This window comes from Gallus gallus, chromosome 5, assembly GCF_016699485.2.
Source record: "Gallus gallus isolate bGalGal1 chromosome 5, bGalGal1.mat.broiler.GRCg7b, whole genome shotgun sequence".
Classification (NCBI taxonomy): Eukaryota; Metazoa; Chordata; class Aves; order Galliformes; family Phasianidae; genus Gallus; species Gallus gallus.
The window spans coordinates 26,075,145-26,095,224 of record NC_052536.1 but is presented as its reverse complement, the minus strand read 5'-3'; the positions used below and the strand labels follow the sequence as shown (position 1 = coordinate 26,095,224).

Sequence of the window (20,080 nt, the reverse complement as noted above, 5' to 3'; positions counted from 1 at the left end):
ATTAGCTACCTGTTATGCACTTCTCTGAAAAAGACAAATCAGACAGATGTTTTTAGGACCTCAGTTTTAGATGCTGAAAAACAGAGAGAAAATGAGATATTAAAGAGATATTCCACTGCCCTTTGCGCTGTACGGTGTAGTGGCGATATAAGTATGGGGTCGTGTGGCAGAACTTCAAATGAGGAGGTTGGCACCTCCAGTGCAGATTGGCAGTGGGACAAAGATATTTCTCTGCAGGACTTCCTCATTATGATTCCATGTCAGTGAATACATGCAGAAAGAAATAGGTTCTCTGATTTTCTTGGTGCCACATGACAAAAGGAAAGCAAACTATCTGGCCAGAGATGCAGATTGCCAAAAGTCCAAACTGTTGGAAGCACTAAAGGGTGGTTGATGAGATGGAATAGAGTCTGGTTATATGTATGTATAAAAGGAAGGAGCAGATTCACAAGAAGGTCCCACATTGATGTGTTTTGTCTTGGTGACAGAAAGTTATTTTTTCTAACCTTAATCATAGCTCAATGTGTAAAGGTCACAGAGCAGCAGCTCTTTCCTGTGGTGCCATGTCCTGCTGTGAACAATCTGAAGGCAAGATTAGTGGAGAATTGGAGCCTACTGTTTTTATCTGTGGCATTGATGGACTCATCTGTAAGCTGCAGGCTTATCTGATGAATAAACACCTACTTAAATCGAGGACAATGCTCAGGTACTTTGCTGGATAAGAAGTCAAAAAAAAAAAAAAGGCCCAGCAGAAATCAATATTTACCTTGGTATAAGTAAAAGCCAGAGGTGGTAAACAATGAATTTCCCCCACCCAGTTGACATGACAGGTTCCCAATTTGCTAAAGAAATGATCAGGAGAAAAGCTGGGCTGTTAAGGAGGGATTCCTACAGTGTTGATAAATGTTCCTTCTCACATGCTGAAACATATTATTTTAGCCCTAATAAAAAAATATATGTATCATAATGTAAATCTTCAGTTTGTCCCAAAGAGATAAAAACACAGCTATGTTAATCCAGCCTGAGGATTCAGCACAGCTACTGTGCAGATGTGCACTGTAACACCACGTGAGAACTGATGCTTATCCACTATCTCTGCCACAAAAAAAATATAAAACTTCTACATGGGGTGCCAAAAACATTGATGGGAGTAGGTGAAAATGAGATCCACTCTATTCCTATCAAAAACTACAGGATAGCTGTGGGAATTACACAGTAAAATTCTTTGACATGAGTTATGCAGCATCTTCAAACATGAACCTCACCACTGTCCACAGTCTGTGAGGTTGAGCTATTTGACATCTCACTTAATTTCTGCCAAACGCTTGACATAAATACACCACAGAACTGTTATTTTGGCACCCCCTACCAAAATCAAATCCCATTTCTAAAAAAATAACGAGTTAAAAACAACCTATTCCTGCCAGAGAAGAAATGTGTTAAATGTTGACTCATGCAGTAGGTTCAGTCACTCTCCTACCCTAGGTTTACAAGCAGTGAGTTCCATTCATTTCTGCAGAGGTGACTCCCGACCCACTTCAGCGTACGTGGACCAGAGTCAGGCCTTGTCCTTGCAAAAAGCACACTACTCACTGCTCCCTCTGCTGGCCCTGCAGCACCACCTGCTCCTGCAGAAGCTTGAATACAGAAGCAGATACATTCAGAGCCCATTTCCAATCCTATCACAGTGAAATATCTAGCAGGTGTAGTTAGGAATTACTATGCAAAAAGGAAAAATGTCCAAAACTCAAAATATCTTAAAGTACTGAAGAGTATACTGTAAAAGATAGGCAGGGTAATGTTAAAAGCCAAAACACTTATATATGCAGATATACTTGAATATAAAGCAAATTCCCAAATACATTTGAATCCCAAGAGTTTGGAGGGAAGACAGCAAAGGACGCAGCATCTGGTAACAGGCAGTGAAACTCTGCCTTACATGAGGAAACTAGACCAAGTCATCAGAGAATAAAAGTTGCACCTAACTGCTGGCTGTTCATGTCACATCTGCCCCAAATTTTGATTTCATCACAGAAAATGTTTATAAGAACCACAGAAAAAAAGTAACAGTAATATTTTAAAACAAAACAGAACTAAAACAGTTATCCACAGAAGTATCTTTGGTAAAGTCAGATCTGCAGAAAGCTGTCCAAAGCCCGAGCAACTGTTCCTCTGATATTACGGCCCCTTCAGGAATATCTTATCTAAATTTCACAGAAGTACTCTACTTTGGCACTGGAGTTATCCTGCCAGTTTTGATCCTAAGTCAATCTTCATGGATTTTAAAGAGGGGCCATAGGTAGGGCTTAAAACACGAGCAAATTTTATCCATTAATCACAGAGAAGTTTCCACGCAAGTTACATAACAGCAAAACTTGTTAAAAAAAAAAAGTGTATTTCCATACAGAGCTCACAGGGAAACAACACTGCTGTCTGGCAGTACTGAACAAGAACCAGCAAGTGACTGTGTAGAAAAGCGTTGAAATCAAAAGTGAAATTGGTCAATGTTAATTGGCCCATCTGAAGAAAATGCTAAAAGGAAATTCTCATTGGTGTTTTGAATTATCTTTAGGCTCTAATGTTTTTGAGCGACACCGGACATATCAATAAGTATGGAACTCAGGAGAGCTGAGTTCTTCCTGTGTTGTTAGTTTCAATATCCAGCTGTCCCACAGACCTCTGTTTAGATCTTCATACAAGTGATTTAGATTCCTTTGTAGTTTATTTCTCCATTTTGGAATAGAAGGACTTTCTTTGTATATCTTATATTTGGACTGTATTAACTGCTACAGTGTGGCAGACAGTATATGACAACTTCAAAATGATCCCCAGGATAGTGGTCTAACAAGTTGCTTGAGTCTCTAGATGCTATCATATAAATGATAGTAATGCTAATTCTGCCCTGTGCTTTTTAATTTCAGCTTAACATTATCTTAGTGAAGTGCTCCACCTTAAAGAGCACTGATCTCCATGGATATGCTGAGCATCATCTGCAAGAGCTGAGGGCACTTGGCACTATCCAGGATAAACATAGTACCTTCTACAGTCAAGCACAGTCTCTACAAGGTAAGTTGAGATGCTTGGAAGAGATAATAGCTTATCTGTAAGGAATCCATTCATTTGTTCACAATCACAGAGGTGTTTCCCATATGTCAGACTACAACAGATCAGGCATTGTTTAAGGGCCATCTGAAAATCTGGTCTCGATACTTGCTTTGAACATGGTCCACCATAGCAAAAGAAAAATATTTTTGCTTATTTTTACTACTTCAGAGTTGTTAACAGGAAAAAAAAAAAAAAAAGGCTATTTCTGCAGTTCAGCTGAACAGTACACTACCCAGAGGTAAGTAAGAGGATGAACCCTAACACAGCTCAGTCTCACCAAAGCAGCAGCATACACAAATTGTGCTCCACAGCCACCAAATGGATGGGAAGGCTGCCAGCTCTAAGACCTCTCTGTCGCCTTTCGGGGTTCAAAATCAAAGGGCAGAAATAAACTGAGACAGGAACTTTCCAGCCATATTCTCTACACTTGTATAGCATGTGAAACACTTAAAAAGTTCTATGTGCGTGCATGTACATACATATCTATATTTAGCCATCTTGTAAAACTGAAGTGGGACACTACCAATTTAAATTCCAGAGTTTGCAGCCATAGGCATCCTGTCTGTTCTCATTTACATAGCTGCAAATCTTGTGTAATACCCAACTGTCAGCAGGGTTTACTGTAGGTAATACCAGTTTCACAATGTTGATACCTGACCCAACACAGAATCATGCTATCACCCAACACCACAAAACCACTAAGCACGTTGGGCAGGGAGCAATTAAGATTTCAAAGGTACTTGGGTGTAATCAGGGCATAACCTTTCTTCTATTTCAAAACCTCATCTTTCCAGCTGCTCTGATATTACTGAAGGCCAGAACTCTACTGCTTGCCTTTATGGCACTTGCAATTCAAGCTCATGGTAGAAGAGTTGGAAATTCTCCTTTCTTTCCTGGAAGATAACAGGTTATGCAGCTCAGTCCAACTCTCTTTCTCTCTCTCTCCCATTCCCACACGCACACACCAACCATACAGAGGATCTCTGCTCTGCTCTTACTCTCTTACTGGGCAGGAGAACAGCCAGATAAGGAGTGTGTGTGGGAGCACAACCTGCTTCCAGTCCTCTCATCATTCCAATGCCATGCAAATACAACTGTCCAGTTTTGCAGGCAGCTAGGCTTGCCCATACTTGGTTGAACAGAATGAGGCAGAGACCCAGTTTCGTGAATATCATGAACATATCAACACCTAATAACTTTAGCACTCTGTAACACCTCACATCCACTACAATGATGAAAACTTGGTTGCTCTTGAGGCATAACGCTTGGTTCCAATGATACAAATCTGCTACTGAAATACAAAGACTAGTTCATGTGAAATTAAATGTCAGGAATACTTAAGAGTTATTCATAAAGGTCTGATAATAATATTGACTGTATTGTCATTCAGGCAGTTATCATAAGTAAGCTTTGGCAATACCTCACATCTACCACATATCTATTGGATATGCTATTGGAGAAGGATGGAGGATGCTTAGAGTGTTAAGTGCTAGTTTACTAGGGTAATCTATGCACTTAACAGAGTACAGTGGCAGAGGAAAATGGACATCTAAAGGCTGCATCAGCAACCTCTATTCCAGTGTTCTGATCTACACAACTTTAGCTGTAACTATTCCTAAAATGGAACACTTCACAAATAAGAGCAACAAATAAAGACAGTAAAAGCACCACATTCTATTAGGAAGAAAGCAGGAGCTGACCCCAAGAAAAATATTATGGTGCATCTGCATTTTACAAAAAAGAAAACAAAACAGAATACCATGTTGGAATACAATCTACTGGAAACAGAAAACACTGCAACATTTTCTTCATTAAATTTTGGTAATCCCAAATACGAAATTCTTACTCACTGAGCTGTGAACTACCATAGCCGCAAGGTACCAATACTGCAGAGGTGCACTGCAACTATAAATGCTGAATTAGTACTACATGATTTATTATATTCTTAAGTTACTAGCAAGACAATACTTCAGTCTATCTATTGACCAGCTGCTGACAAGCTATGACTCACCAAAACAAAACTTCTAGGTCTTTGTATCTCCCAAATTATCTAGAACTCTTGAACTTCTGGATACAACTTATCTCTGTAATGAACCACTCCAAAAGCCCAAGTAAGCATTCAGATCCTCTTTTGTTTCCTCTGACAGTTGGATGAGAAACTTTTAAAGCTAAGATTCTCTTCTGTAACTTTGCAGTGGCACTTTTAGTAAAAGTACTTCTGAAAAATAAATTTTAAATGTAAAAACGTTTTGCAAAAGTAAAACTTAATAAAAATAAGGCTTAGCCCTAATCTGATGTTGTAGAATTGCATTGCTTGCATATATTATATAACATATAACCAACCCAACAGTCTCCTACCCTAAAAATCAGCTACTTCACATTAACCCAGCACAAGCAAGGCAAACAGTGACCTATACTGAGAACAGCTTGAAGTCAAGATGAGGATGTCCAAGACTGAAATACTGTGATATTTCATATTTCAGCGAAACTGAAATATTTAGATTTCTTCCAAATGTATATGTCCTATGTCATCTCTGTGTTTCTAAGGGATTATAAATCACCATATCTGTGCCCCACATAGTCACCAAATGTTTAACTGAGGAATAAAGAGGTCAGCAGGAGGTAGATTCCTAGGTTCAGTGCTGGACTTTATCTCAGTGATCCCCTTCAGAAATGTACAGCATTTCTACAATTCATGTTGCAAATAAACTAAACAACCTTCTTTTCTAAGATTGTCAAAAGTTACCTTTAAATGGAATTCCAGTGTTTTCTGTAAGTCATATACTTTCAAATTCAAGAAAGGAAAGACTCTATTTTGGCTAGGGAGACTATTCCAGATATGCACAGATGGATTGAAATTATTTCATGGTGTAACTGATAAAGAAAGTTAATCACTAGATAGAAATTGGTTGGAAAATAGATTTAAATGGCAGAGCAATATAACTTGCCTTACTTGGCTGCCACTGGCAATGCAACAACAGTAGTGCTCCTGAGATGCAGAAGAGATGTTTATAGCAGGGAAAACAACACAGAAACAGACATGCTGAGGTCTCTTTATCTGATAACTTCGTGGTAATTGCCTTTCATGCCCTGTGGCAAGTAGGATGCACTAATTTGGCATTCAGTGAGTACAGCACAGAAGCATAATGCAAACAAAGAAGCATCTAACGCCACACTACTGCTTTGCCTTACTAAATTACCAAGGCACAACGGTGTTCGCAACATCGAAAAAGAGTGAGGTAGAGATTTCTATGAGCCAACATCATCCTCTTCCTCAACTTCAGTTTCACTGAAATCTGAGTAACCTGACTTGATTTCAGTAGTTCTTTTTGGCGGGCTTTGCTATGAGGTCTGGTTCTATCTACTGGCTGAGCTTTCATCCTTGGTCTGCACCCCAACAGAGCAGTTACAGACATTTCTTCCTTTTGTCCAACTTCCTGCTCACATCTGCCAGCTTGAAGGTAGGGAGCCTTCAAACGTCTGTTTCCACCAATGTCAACAAGAATTTTGCCTCTGATTTTATTGGGTTTACAACTTTTCCATTTACTGCTTCTTTCTCCCTTTTCATCCATCACTGCACAAAAGCAAAGTTATCAGTATTGCTGTGTATAGCTCAGTTCCCAGACACCTTTTTCCGTCAAACAGGTTTATTTTTAAATATTCTTAATTTACATTTTAGAGATTCCTTCCATAATTTTTAAACTGGCAGTGTCTCACCTCTTAAAAATCACATACAGCTGTGCACTCCCTCTTTCTCATAACAGCTGACCCAAAGACAGCAAACCTTTATTACTAACTGCAGGGAAGAATGCACAACACTACTCTCTTCCTGACAGCTGCAGCTCCTCCACATCTGCTTTACAGTTACTCGCTCAGCATCCTGATTCATCACTTCACACAGCTTAATTGTGTGGGAAGAGTACCAAGGACAATAACAAAGAAAGAAGAACAGACTAAGGTACACATGTAGGTATACACACATATACAAGTGTAGCATAATTTTTGCCACTTAATCTTTGCTAATTTTTATTTTCTGTTTCAGGAAATAGATTTCAGGTCACAGCCCTGGCCCCTTTATGATAAATCTTTTCAGTGTAACGTTCTTCATACACAGTGGTCTCCACAAAGACTAGTTGGCAGATGCCAGAGGGAGGTTATGTATTAATAACACATTGAGGCAGGAATTAGCAAAAAATTGATCCTTCACATCCCTATACATTTACTTGTGGATGCCCAGGAGTCACTCCTATGGAGGGGAAATTTAGCTCTCATTTCCTTCAACACAAGCTGTGCATATTTCTGCAAGGCATGACTTAAGTACCGAGTTTAGCGGTTACTGTTACAGCAAACTGAGTTAAGGTGCAGTAAATGCAAAGAGAAATGGATGAAGAGAGACAAAGATGGAGTCCAAGGTCTAAATGCCAGGTTTGTGTGTATGCCAGCTGCTATGCAGCACAGGAGAGAGAGAGAGAGAGAGAGAGAGAGAGAGAGAGGCAAACAAATACGTACCAGGTTTAATTTCCAGCAGCTTCAGCCTGGAATCCTCGGGAGGATGCAAACGCCTCTTTTTGCGCCAGCAACGTGCTGGGTATGTGTACAGCTGACCTGGGGCCAGGCCTGAAAATTAAAGGCAAGAAATAAAGCAATCACGTTTCAGTCTGTAAACCACAAAGCACTGTCTCTAGCATCTTTTCCCTTGTCCTTTCAGCATCTCTTGTCAGAGGATTCAATCCTGCAAATTGTGAGGCAGAACTATGCACTCAAGGCATCCAGCACTCCGGAGGCTCCTTGGCACCTCTGGGGATCAGGCCTAGAGAGGATCTAGGTCTCACTCATACACTTCACTCAGCATACTGAAACCAGAGCTGCACATAAATAATTTGTGATTCCTTCAGGGTAAATAGAATTTCAGCCTCTCTTGGGTCACAGGGCAACGTCTCCTCCACGGGCAAAGAAAGCACCTTGGGAGAGAAGAGATGAAGTTCTGACACACAAATCATAAGGCCTTGGTATGCAGACCAGCTCAGAAAACACGTCTTCTGAATGGAAGCAAACAAAAAATCCATGAGGTCTATCTATTGGGACTCTATATTTTCATTTAAATTCTGGACTTCTGTTTAAAAACAGATCCTTTATTGTGGTCATTACCTTCCTCATACCCACATCCTGAATGAGGGAAGAAATACGGCAGTAATGTTTATATTACTGCATGCTCCATTGATTCACATTTGGCGTTGCTGGCATCTGAGCTGCCCTGGCTCTCATGATAGGCATCCCTTAGTCAATGCTCAAGCTACGCTTTGTTCTCTTATATTCAGGACACAGCAGGGCCCTGTGAATGCGTTGCTACTAAGAACACAGAAGCACACTGCCAAGTTACTGCCCCAGTTACTCTTGATACCCAACAAGATCCAGAAATGCTGGAAGAATGTTGTTCTCGCCCCTGCTTCCCCTGACCTCTCTGTCTGCCACTTCTGCTTTTAGCCTTCTGCTGTTAGTCTTGAAGGGGCTACGGAGCACAACTGAAGTTCCAAACCCACTGCCCTCAGAAAACAAATAAGACCACATAAGAGAGAGGACAGCAGTAACGTTACCATATCTGAAATAGTACCATGAATAAACAGCTGGACATCATTAAGGCAGCATGAGTAAAGCAAAACAGCTCAAGAACAGCAGGATGGCTGAGATGCTTGCTCTCTGCCATTCCCTCTGAAACAGCCCAGATTGCATATCAGCTCAGGAACAAAATTGATTCATTGAGCCAGATGCAGATACCAAAAGAAAAAAGGAAAAAAAAAAAGGACAATATTCTGTTGCTAGGAAAAAAAAAATAAGAGACACAAACACACCAAATTTATTCACCTTTTCACCTCAAGGGAATGGGCTAATCACATTCTGCAAGCTCTTGGCTTGAAATAGTTGAGCTGTTGGGAATGCCAGTTCAGACTTCAATGATTTCCACCTGCTCCCTGGCACCGGTGCATAATCGGAGCATCTACTGCCTGGGTATGGCCAAATGATGGAATGTTCGCAGAGGTCCTGGCTGCCCCAGGTCACAGGGCAGGCCTAGGGCTTTGCACACCCTCTTTTGTTGCTGCACAGATTCCTAGGCATTATATCCAACACAAGAAGGATGCATCCTGGTGAGCAGCACATGTGATTGGTTTGAGAATAAAAAGTGAATAACCAGTACTTCTCCAGTGCTTGACACACTTCTTCATGGCACTTTGCAAACATTAACCACTGCAAACAATTGCTATTATGGGGGTGTGCATTGTGCCTGCTCTGATGTGAGTCATTAAAGAGGTGGAGGCAAGATGCCTCACCCTTTCACAGTAGGTTCTGATAAAAAATTTGCTCACAGTATTGAAAAGTGGGGTTGTTAGACTAAAGAAATAGGACAGAGAATCAGCCTTCCATTGCACAGACCTCTAGAGAGGAATCATTTGAATAAAGTGGGTACTGCAACTTTGAACAATTTGTCCCAGACAGAGAAAAGCAAGGATTCACTGCAGTTTTGGGGTAATATCCGTCAACATGGGTTCAATTATTCTGAACTCACATATGAATTGGCAATTCTGGATTCAGCCAAGACAGTGAATGCCAACTGCAAATGTTGAAAGGTCGATGAGAAACAGAGCAGGTATCCTTGAATAGATGAAAGTGAAGAAGTCTCCTTCCTAGGGGAAATGCAGCCCACTCCAGGTGGCAGATATGCTCATAAGGTCCTCCAACATCAACGCCCAAGGTTGTGGAGCTTTTTTTTCCCCGTTTGCCTTTAGACAGTATTTCAGGTCAGGAATACTAGATGAGAGTGAATCCAGCACGCAAGACAGATACCAAGAAGGCTGGCAGAGCATCTCTGGAGATGTTCAGGTCTCTATTCCTATTTGCAATATCCTTGCTCATTAATGCACAGCCATCCGGTGAACTAAGACAGATATCAAACTTTATCTTGATTCAAACTCATCAGACACCATCTTCAGTCCTCTGCCTAGACACCTATCTGTCTCCATACTGCCTCAGATGAAGCACAGACCATCGTCTGTTTACATAGAGGAGAAGCAATAATAAAAAGGTTCTGTTCTGAACAGAATCTAGCCCCTGCACAACTGATCTTGCAGGGCATATAGAAATAACACTTATGCATGTCTTACTGTCTTGTCTTCAGTCCTAGCTGAGCTGTCTCTCCCTCTGGGGCCTTATAGGGCAACCAGAGAAGGTTCCAACCATTTGCTTATAGAGGAAATAGCAGAACCTGCAGTGAGTTATGTTGTTTATCTCATTAGTGTAGGAGAGCCATAACTCAAAGCTCCTGTGAAAGGCTGGGGGAGGAGGAGAGAAGAGGGAGGGAGTTATGTGCAGTATTGTGTGAAATTAACCCTGAACTGTTTATTATGAAATGCAGTTTTCTGACTCCCTTAACAAAGAGGACGGTGAGAAACGAGGTTAATACACTGAGATCCCAACTCTCCTCTGTCTTTCAAACTCTCTGTAAAAGAAAATAGTTTCTGGAGCTTTGCCATTTGTCTTTCTACAGTTTTTCAGGTCACAGATAGTAAATGGCAATGAACATAGCACACAAGATGGATACTAAGGTGGCTGGCAAAGAATTTTTGGAGATGTTCAGTATGAGCATAAGTACAACGTGTATAGCCTGAAAACAGGGACACTAAAACTAAACAAGGATGCTTTGACCCACCATAACGATACAACAAGAAATAGATGATGCAAAGAGACCCAAGGGAGCAGTAAATGGGCTAATAAAAATCAAGAAAGAGCAGAGCAAATATGGGGGAGGAGGGCGGCTTCATTCTGCACTGATTATTCTAATTTAAAATAACAAAGGCATCAGATTTGGTGGCTGAAACAAATGCAGAAAGCCTGATTCACTTAAGACTCCCTATGAGTCTTCCACCTTTAGTTCCCACTGGAGCCACTGATTCTTTTGCAGGAGAAGACACAGGAAAGTTCAGAATCAGAAGTGAGCAAAAAAGATTTGCACAGTGAATTTGCCAAAGGTCATCCAGAAAGCTAAGGACAGAACTCTTGGCTCCTGGTGTGATGCGGTAACTCTTCTAGGATGATCTCCTCTTTAAGTGCAGAGACACCAATGAGGCCCACACAAGACTATGTTTGCTTATCTTTGTAGTAAGTGCTCTTGCCAAAACATCATTTGAGTATATAGTGGATATATACATGTTTATTACTGAGTTCACAAGGATTAAAAAGCAGCACCTTGCTCGTAATCTGACGTTACAAGAACAGAAATTGTAAAGCCAAACTGATTAGCCAAAAAGAAAAAAGAAAAAAAAAAAAGGAAAGCTATTTTTGCAAAAGCATAATCTCTTAGGAATTAGGAGGTTTTATATTTAAAAAAAAAAATTTTAAATGAAGTCATAAACCACATTTAGCAGTTACAGAGTACTGGAGTAGTTTTGGCAGCTGAAATATTCTTAGGATATATTTAATGTTGGTAAAACACCTGCCGTCTCCTGCAACAGAAGTGGCTGCATTTTACTACGGAGTTTTCTGGTGGTACTGCAAGACCATACTACACCTACTTTGAGTATTTTAAGAATAGGAGCAGCGTAAAGATATGTCCCTTCTTATCCTAGGAATCATTTCAGATAATCACCCTTCAGAGGCATCAATTGCTTTCCTAGTCTGCTCACAAGAGGGGAGGCAAATATCCTTTGTGTTCCTTTTGCTACAGCTGCTGCAAGCTAGCCAGTGGAGGAGGTAACAGCAGCCTGCACCTACAGTTCCAGGTCTGGATTTTTTTTTTTCTTTTCTTTTTTCAGTATGGTTCACAGGAATTGACAGGGTATGTGCACATGGTCAGTGTCTGTGCACACTTGACCCCTTCCTGCCTGGATTCTCCAGTATGCACTGAGGGAAAAATAATAATAAAAAAAACAAACACAAATCCACTTCTGTATTGTCAGAAGTCCATGCCTGTGCTAACTGTGGATCAGATATTGAGCCATACTCTAGCAAAACTTTCACTGAATTTCAGGAGGAGTTCTGTTTAAGTAACATCAAGCCTTTGAACTGGTGATCGTCCTCTGCTTTTGCAACAAGGATTTCAGATGGTTTTACTCTAACAAAGGAAAGACTGACCAAAGCCTACTAAAATAATGGCGGTCTTTCCCCCTTTGGAAGAGAACTTAGCCAAAGGTCTTTGAGGATGTATATCAATTTTTTTCTGCAGCTGAGGAAACTGAGGCTCCTGAGCTGATATCCAAACTTGTGCAAAACAGAACTAGAAGTTATACCTACATCTCTAATCATCAGAACAACGTTCATCCCGGTAGCTCAACTCTCCTGTATTTCACCTCCACTGTATGTACTTCCTAATACAGCCCCTTATTTTCAACATTCACCCGAGACTTCCGCCTTTGCTTCTCCACCCTGAACATAATTTCAATCCCGCTTAGAGAGCAGGGCATTGTGCCTTCTACAGACTGGGATCAATAGCATTAGAAGAGCTACAATGATACAGTCTTAGAAACTACCATGTCAGGCACTTCTTCGGGTAGAGAGAGAATAATTAGGATCAGCTCTCTGCAGTTACCAAAGGAAATCCCCTGCAGGCACAGAGGTTTAGGCAGCTTCTCTTCTGTGTGGCCTGTAGCAGGTTTGAGTTCCTATTAATTAAATCCCATGAGGGCTCAGTGGCCAGACCTCCAGACATGCGCGCACACATGCAGACACAATGCTACCAACCTGGTCCCCTATGCCGCTTCTCCATCCAGATGTAGCAATTATTCTGAGCAACCCCAGTCTGTGAGTCCAGGAAGGGAAGGCGAACGCTCCGTTCAGCACACAGCCGAGAGTTGTAGCTGCGACAGTGTTCGATTGCTTCTTTGTAGAACTGGTCCCCAAGTCTGCCAAAAGAGACAGGGTGGAGGTTAGAAAAGGTTGCTCTTCCCCTTAAACAAGACTAGGAAAAAGGGGGCATGTGGTTGGTTTATTCAAATGGACAACCAGAAAAACTTCCCCTGAACACGTGAAAAGCTGACTGACACCATACACTACCAGAGCAGATCATGCAGAAACTGTCATTAAAGCATGATACTCTTAGAAACCAGACACAGATCTTTTCAGCAGGCATAGCTACTGAATGAGCAAATGGTGCAACCACACTGGCCCCCGACCCAGGGCCAGGCACCATGTACACAGCAGTGACCTCATTCTATTGTCTCTCTTCTCCTGTAGTTCATCCAGCCAAGTCAGCACACCAGGCATGTCAATTCTGTGCTATAGCAACTCCCGCAGCATTGTGAGCAACCAAAAAGCCAGACAGGTTTAGAAGAACTTCAATCCAGCATTTCTTAGTTCAAAGAATCTGGAAGAGCAAAAGACAAAGTCCTCATATTGTGTGTTTCAGAGGCATGAAAACACACCCATTAACAGCTAGAGCCACGTCTGCAATGCTTACATTAGATGTTTTCTCTCTACCATTCCAGAATTTTCCACAGTCGGGTTTAAGGCATCAACAGCAGCAGGCTACAATAGCAGCTGGTAAAATCCAGCATGGCAAATCCTTTGTTCTGGAGCCCAGTGGGAAGAACTGTGCTAAAGACAATGTCACTTGTTTCATAAATATTGGTTCAAAAATTCTGTAGAATCTTCATATTCCCTTGAGAAAGGTTTGAAACTCTGCCTGCTGGAGATTACCAAAATCCTCCTTCCAAATTGTTCTAAACAGGGAAAAGCATCAAAGCAGAGCTACCCTAAGGACACAAAGCAGCTGTCATGCTGGAGCATTGCAAAGTAGGTGGGCCACGCTGCTGAACCTCATTCTTGATCTACTGTCAAGGTGAAATTCAGTCGTGACATGAATAGCTAGGAAAGCTACCCATCAGGGGTAAGTTCATTAGAAAATAAGAGCAGAAGAAGATATAGCTTAACTTGCTCTGACTCCAATATTCATTAGTGTGCAAAAAGAGTAGAACACACACAGCAAGGGAGCTGGAGGGATGCACGCACAAAGATAAAAGAGGCTCCCTTTACTGTTCTGTTAGTTGTTTATCCACTACCCTCTTCCATAGAGGCAATTGACATTTTAAAAGTATACTTCTTTTAGACACCTCTAAATGCCAAATTGGGGCAAATCACTATTTTGCTGCGTCTGACAGTCTGATACACATTTTTAATGTCACTTGTCACTTTCACCTCGTGACTTTCATGGGAGCAATACTCTTACCCCATGAGCTGTACCGGTGTAGTATCTTCTCGTTGACAAGGGTTGACATCAGAGACTTACTGAAGAATGAAAGAACAGAGGCAGGCATCTCTGGGTCCTCCTTCTCATTTCTGATAACCAGTTCTCAAGTCTCAGGTTACCCAGTCGTGGATAATGTTAAAAGATTTGATGAATCTTTCTTCTGTGAATGTATTCAACTGACTTCAACCCACCTTTATTTTTCACACCTAAACCATGGTGGGGCAATGAGTTCTAAAGCCAAAATATGATTTGTGGGGACAAAGAGCATTTTCTTGTGTTTTAAGCCATATCTCAGTTATTCACAATTACAAGTCCAAAAGTCCTCCACGAAGCTTCCACCAGGTCACTTCTCTAACGAACGCAGGCAGATCTGCATGCCAAGACTCTAGATGTGGAACGAACACCATGGACATGCATGGAGCCCATCTTGCTGATCTCTGCCATGTCCATCCATGATGCAATGATTTCAGCTGCCGCATTTCAGAACATCCAGAAGGGAGAGAATAGGACAACAAGCAAGAATCCCCAACAAGCAAGAGGAGCCAGTGCACCTTTTGGCTACATAGATTTTCCAAAGGCTGTTAAGCTGTTCCACACAGCACGTGTCTGTTTGAATGTAGCATCTTGCAGCCCTGCCCCTGACCAGTGGCCACCAGTCCCAGGTAGCAACTGGTGTAGAGGGGCTGGAAAAGAGGGCTCTGAGCTGCACAAAAGGACTGAGCTGTGGGAATGGGCAGTGCAGAGGGATGCCTCTGGACGCATAATCACCCACAATGACCTAAACCCCATTTTTCCATTAAAGACAGCAGAGAATGGAAGGGGGACAGAGGAAAGAAGAAAAGATAAGCTGCACTCCCTATACAAGGAATATGACTAGGAAGAAATGAAAGCTTATTAAAAGCTGTAATTAAAGTTGTACACTTCTGTAATCAAAATCAGTAACAAGGAGACTCCAGCTGATCAAAGATTAACAGCTCTTCCCACAAATGCTTCACCTTCCACAAAGCTAAGTCAGATTCTCTTACATTAAACTAGGGATGCTCACAGACTCCAAGGAGAAAGGAAGAGTGCAGCTGCATGACAACAAACTGTCACTGCTGCACAGGTTTCTTTATACTAAAAATTACTCCATTCATTAGAATATACACCTCACAAAGCACACTTATTAACAAAAACAATACATCTCAGCAACCCAGATACAACACCTGGCCAGAGATGACCGCAGTTTCCATCTTCTAAGACTGAAAGTAACTATAAATCTTTGAGTGATAAATATTTGGCTTTCAGTGACACCATCAAGTAGGGTGTAGGATTACACTTCAGATTTTTTAAGTGGGAGAAAAGGGGTTTTGAGATCCCAATGCATTTAATGACCAGAGAAGCTGCCAAGTTAATGTGTCAAATTCATTCTTTACACAATTATGTACTCCTAACTGTTTCATCACATTAATTTTAAGGATTACAAATACACACCTTTTGCCTTAGAGAAAGATAACGATCTAGGAGAAGCATTTAGTCACCACTGTACTTCAGGAAAGCTTGCCTTGTCTCCACTACAGTAAGCACAATCAAGAACTCACCCCCTAACTACTCACTGGGAAAGCCAGTACTCAAGTACTGCACCCTTGAGGGTTTGTCTTGAATTTAATTCTTTATAGAATTAAAATAAAAAGAACAAACAATCAAATACTGGAAAGTAAGGAAACAGTATTTCCCTGTGACAGTCATTTCCTTGTGGAAAACAGCCTCCCTGCAACTTCTTCTGGATATTTGGTTGTTTTGGTTTTTTTTTCCATCATTAGTCTTCACTACAGTGAATCTCACTCATTTTAAACTTTGGTTCACATTTTGAAGGAACTTTTGATTATTTTTTTTCCTTTGTTTTCAACACGGCGTTACATATTCAGAGTATATACTATGTTATGCAGGAAAAGTAGAAAGTGTTATTAGGAATGGGGCAGAAAAGGAAAGGTCCTATTGCACCGGTCACTGTAGAGTCACAGAGGTAGGATAAGACTCAGCTCTCTCCCAGACGATTTACAGTGGAACTAGAGAACAGTCAAGGGCAGGACTAAGACTGGTGAGCACAGGAGTTCAAGTGGAATCCAAACAGATTGGTTGAGTTTGAGTGAAACACATGAAGAGAAAAAAGTAAACAGACATTAATAGTGAAAAGTGTTTCATATGTCAGAAAGATTAATGAGCTGGTGTTACAATCTTCTTAGTTTTCCCAAGTCGTGTTGCCAAGGAAGACTTACACTTCATCTCTGAAAAAATATCTGTAAAAACTATGGGGAATTTCTGCATTATTTTTATGAAAAGTATGCATGACTCAGTGCTGTGCTGTGACTGACTGCAAGGGTCAGTTCTTCCCTTTGGACATGGGAGAGACAGGTCACACCGACTTGTCTAGATTTATATCCACAATACAAAATCATCATCATACACATAGATTTGAACAATGCTGGGAGAAAATCAAGGAGCAGACATAAATAACCACTGGTCAAAGGATGCAAATCACACTGAATATAGCATAATTGGAAATACAGAATGAAGTTTTCAGCGCACTGCAAAAAGAACACAAGTGAAACCCTGCAGGTTTCTGCCAAGTGAAACCCGGAATGGACAAATGGGATGGGTGACACTGCTGGGACAGATGCAAGTTTTGCATTTATATTCCAGTCCCGGGACACTGAAATAACCCTGTTTTCACTGACTAATAAAGCTGTCCCGGTTGGAAAAGAACAGTCTGTGCTGTTAAAATCTTTCGCAAAACTGCATATAAGCAACCCATTTTCAAGAGGAGTCTTTCTCCAGTAGGAGATAGGGACTCTATTTTGGTGGAAAAGGGTGGTACCAGAACTAAACAGCTGGCTTGGAGCATAGAAGTGCAGTGGGAGTGAAGCAAACACTCAAAGACACTTGAAGCACCAGCAACATTTGGGTGCTGGCACAGGGATGTGAGGCTGGTGCAGACCTGCGTAGCTTAGCAGGCAGTCTCCAGCAAAAGAGATATAATGGAATGGAGGAGCAGCCCCTGAGATTTTCATTAGGTCGCTGTCCTTTTAAATGTTAAGAAACAGAGGTTTTCTAACAAGGAATCAGGCCACCTTATGACAAAGTCAGTGAAGAATCTTTTTCTCTCAACCTTTGTCTCTGCCTAGACTATAGGATTTCTGAGGAAACTCTGACTTACTGCTTCTTTTCATACAGTACCTAGTGACATCCTTCTGCCTAGGCATGCCTTAAGCCATAACCAACAAGTACTGGCCTGGTCTATACGCCCATACATTAATAATATGGACCAAGAGCTACACTTTGAGACAACAGTTTCTCTCAGAGTTCCTTCTGCCTACCACAGCCCTAAAAGTAGCAAAGCAGCTCTCCATCATCTCTTTCCAACCTAGTCTGCAAAGCCCAGGCTATTTGAGTGCATCACACCTCTTTAAAAAGCTGCGAAATAGGCAAAATCTAGTGCACCCTTCCTTCACTGCCTATTGCACTTTAGATTAGGATCTAGAAAAGGAGAGGACTCAGTAAAGACATGTAACCCAACCAAGCTCAACCATTAGGCCACTACCACGGGAAAACTCACATACCAAAGAACCAGTCCTCCTTAGGTGTAGGTCTTACATTTCCAACTAAAAAAAAAGAGTGTAAATCCAGACTGCCTCCAGTTCCGGAGGTCAGGCTCCTTTCTGTTACTTTCTCTCCAAAACCATGCTTCCTGCACAACTGGGCAAGTAAAAAGCTGATATCACAAAAGAAATGACTTATCACAGAACAGAAAGCAGCAGACTTTTCCTTCTGAAATTTATTGTGTCTTCAGCTGATCAAAAACATGGAACTCGCTCAACTCAAGACCATGGAGTTTTCATTTACCATACTTTTAGCCTCTGGTCTTACATTTAAAATCATTTAATATTGCGAGTAAAACTGTAAAAGACATTTTAAATCAGAAATTGTTCTTCAGGAACACAGTCACGCAGTTTAAAATTGGGCAAGATCTGGGAAGCATGGTGGGAAACAAGCGATGTAAGGCTGAGTCAGAGGATAACCCAGACTCTCCTTCCAGAGATATTCATTAATTAGCCTGGAAACAAAGCACAAGTGCAGACCTAGGCCTCCTCACAAAGATAAGCAGGGACAAGGGAGTCACGTAGACAGTACCCAATCTATCAGCTGCCACTGACACAGCAGACTGTGAGGTACCACTGACCAACCATATGTCCTGGCAAGTGCTGCTGAGGCCTGCACCGAGCTGGCTGTACACAACCCTTCCAGCAGATCCCACAAGGCTGCTGTCAGGACACTGCTGCTCTCCATAAGCCTTGAGACGAAGGATGCCACAGGGTTGAATTATTCCAACACTTCTATTTAATACCTACACAAAACCTCTGGAGAATAAGATGAAGTGATATGGGCAGCAATGTAAGTCACATTATGTTGATGACACACAGCTTTATGTATCCTTTTTCCCTTATTCACTCAGCACTCTCCCAAAACCTCTCAGCATTGAGAGCAAGGGCATTGTGACTGGCACAGGTAGAAGTCATAGGAGGGAGCAGCGAGGATGGCTACAAGTGGTAAATGTTGCAAACTCTGAGCTAATAACACTTACTATTCAAAGACAGACTAATGGGGACAATCTAATAGACTCGATCATCAGAAGGGCCTCTTCCTTTCTCTCTCCAGTCAGCATAATTCTGTTTCCAGGTGGTGGTCTGGTTATGCTCACGTTTCCACATCCAGGCTGGGCTACTAGGATTTTCTGCCTTAAACCAGATGAGCCACAGAGACAGCTAGTTGCAAAAGCATGGTGCCTACCTCATCACGAAGCAAGCCTAAAATATCAGTACTCCCCAGCCTGCGCTCATCCATTTTCCTGATGCATTCAAGCACTGATGGTTTTTTTTTTTTTTTTTGTCTGTTTGTTTTTGCAAAGGGTGCAGTGGGCTAAACTCAAGCCATTTGAAAAGTTGTTTCTTCTTTCTAGAGCTGGGACAGCATATACAACTGGAATTCCGTGCTTGGCAGAACACAGCATCCACCAGTCTCCTGCAGTGCCTTCAGACAGCACAAGCTCACAGCCTGGAGCACCTTCCCAGAAGAAAGAATTTCGCTCTCTGCTCATGCTCGCATTACATTGCAAGATGGTAACACAGCCACCCAAAGAGAGAAGAGAAAATATCGCATATACAAGGTATCAGACCATTATTAAATATTAAACAGCACTGGCTGGCCCAACTTCTGGGTGTATTCTGAATTTTCTAGTATATAGGCAGCACCTAAACACTACAATCATACACCCTTTGCAGTTTCAGAGAGGTAGGATAACGAGATCCAACAGAGGAACAGAATGACTTGAATGATGTTAGGTGAAGCATAGAAGATTGTTCAAAATCCTACCACAAACTCCAAGAGCAAAGCAGAAAGTACAGGAATGTGTGGATTCCATTTTTTCATAGTGGTCAGTCGACACTGTCACTGTACAGCATCCTCTAACAATGCGAGCAAAGGCAAAACAGGATTTCCAGATGGAACACAGAATGACTCAGACTTTCCAGGCCTTCATATTTTAATGTAAACTTGACTGTTTTATGAAGACCCACATACATTTACCCCTGCCTATCCTAAACTCTCCAAGAGCCAGAGTTCATACATCTGTTTCATTCCTATACGTATCAGACAATTGCACCTGTTGCTCATAAAGAGGTCCGTACAATTTTCCCAAGCATGAGA

At 41.5% G+C, this 20,080-nt stretch overlaps 1 protein-coding gene across 9 annotated transcripts in view; it reads right to left on the bottom strand.

Annotated features, from left to right (window-relative positions):
* DPF3 (double PHD fingers 3) overlaps positions 1 to 20,080 on the bottom strand; it is a 191,807-nt gene that overhangs the window by 88,564 nt on the left and 83,163 nt on the right. For all 9 annotated transcript variants that reach the window (XM_040700566.2, XM_025150554.3, NM_204639.3 and 6 more), the window contains 2 exons: positions 12,835 to 12,995; positions 7,615 to 7,722 (listed from right to left, as the gene is read on the bottom strand). In XM_040700566.2, the coding sequence (XP_040556500.1) occupies positions 7,615 to 7,722; positions 12,835 to 12,859 (133 nt within the window). In that variant the 5' untranslated portion in view covers positions 12,860 to 12,995. The remainder of the gene's footprint in view (positions 1 to 7,614; positions 7,723 to 12,834; positions 12,996 to 20,080) is intronic.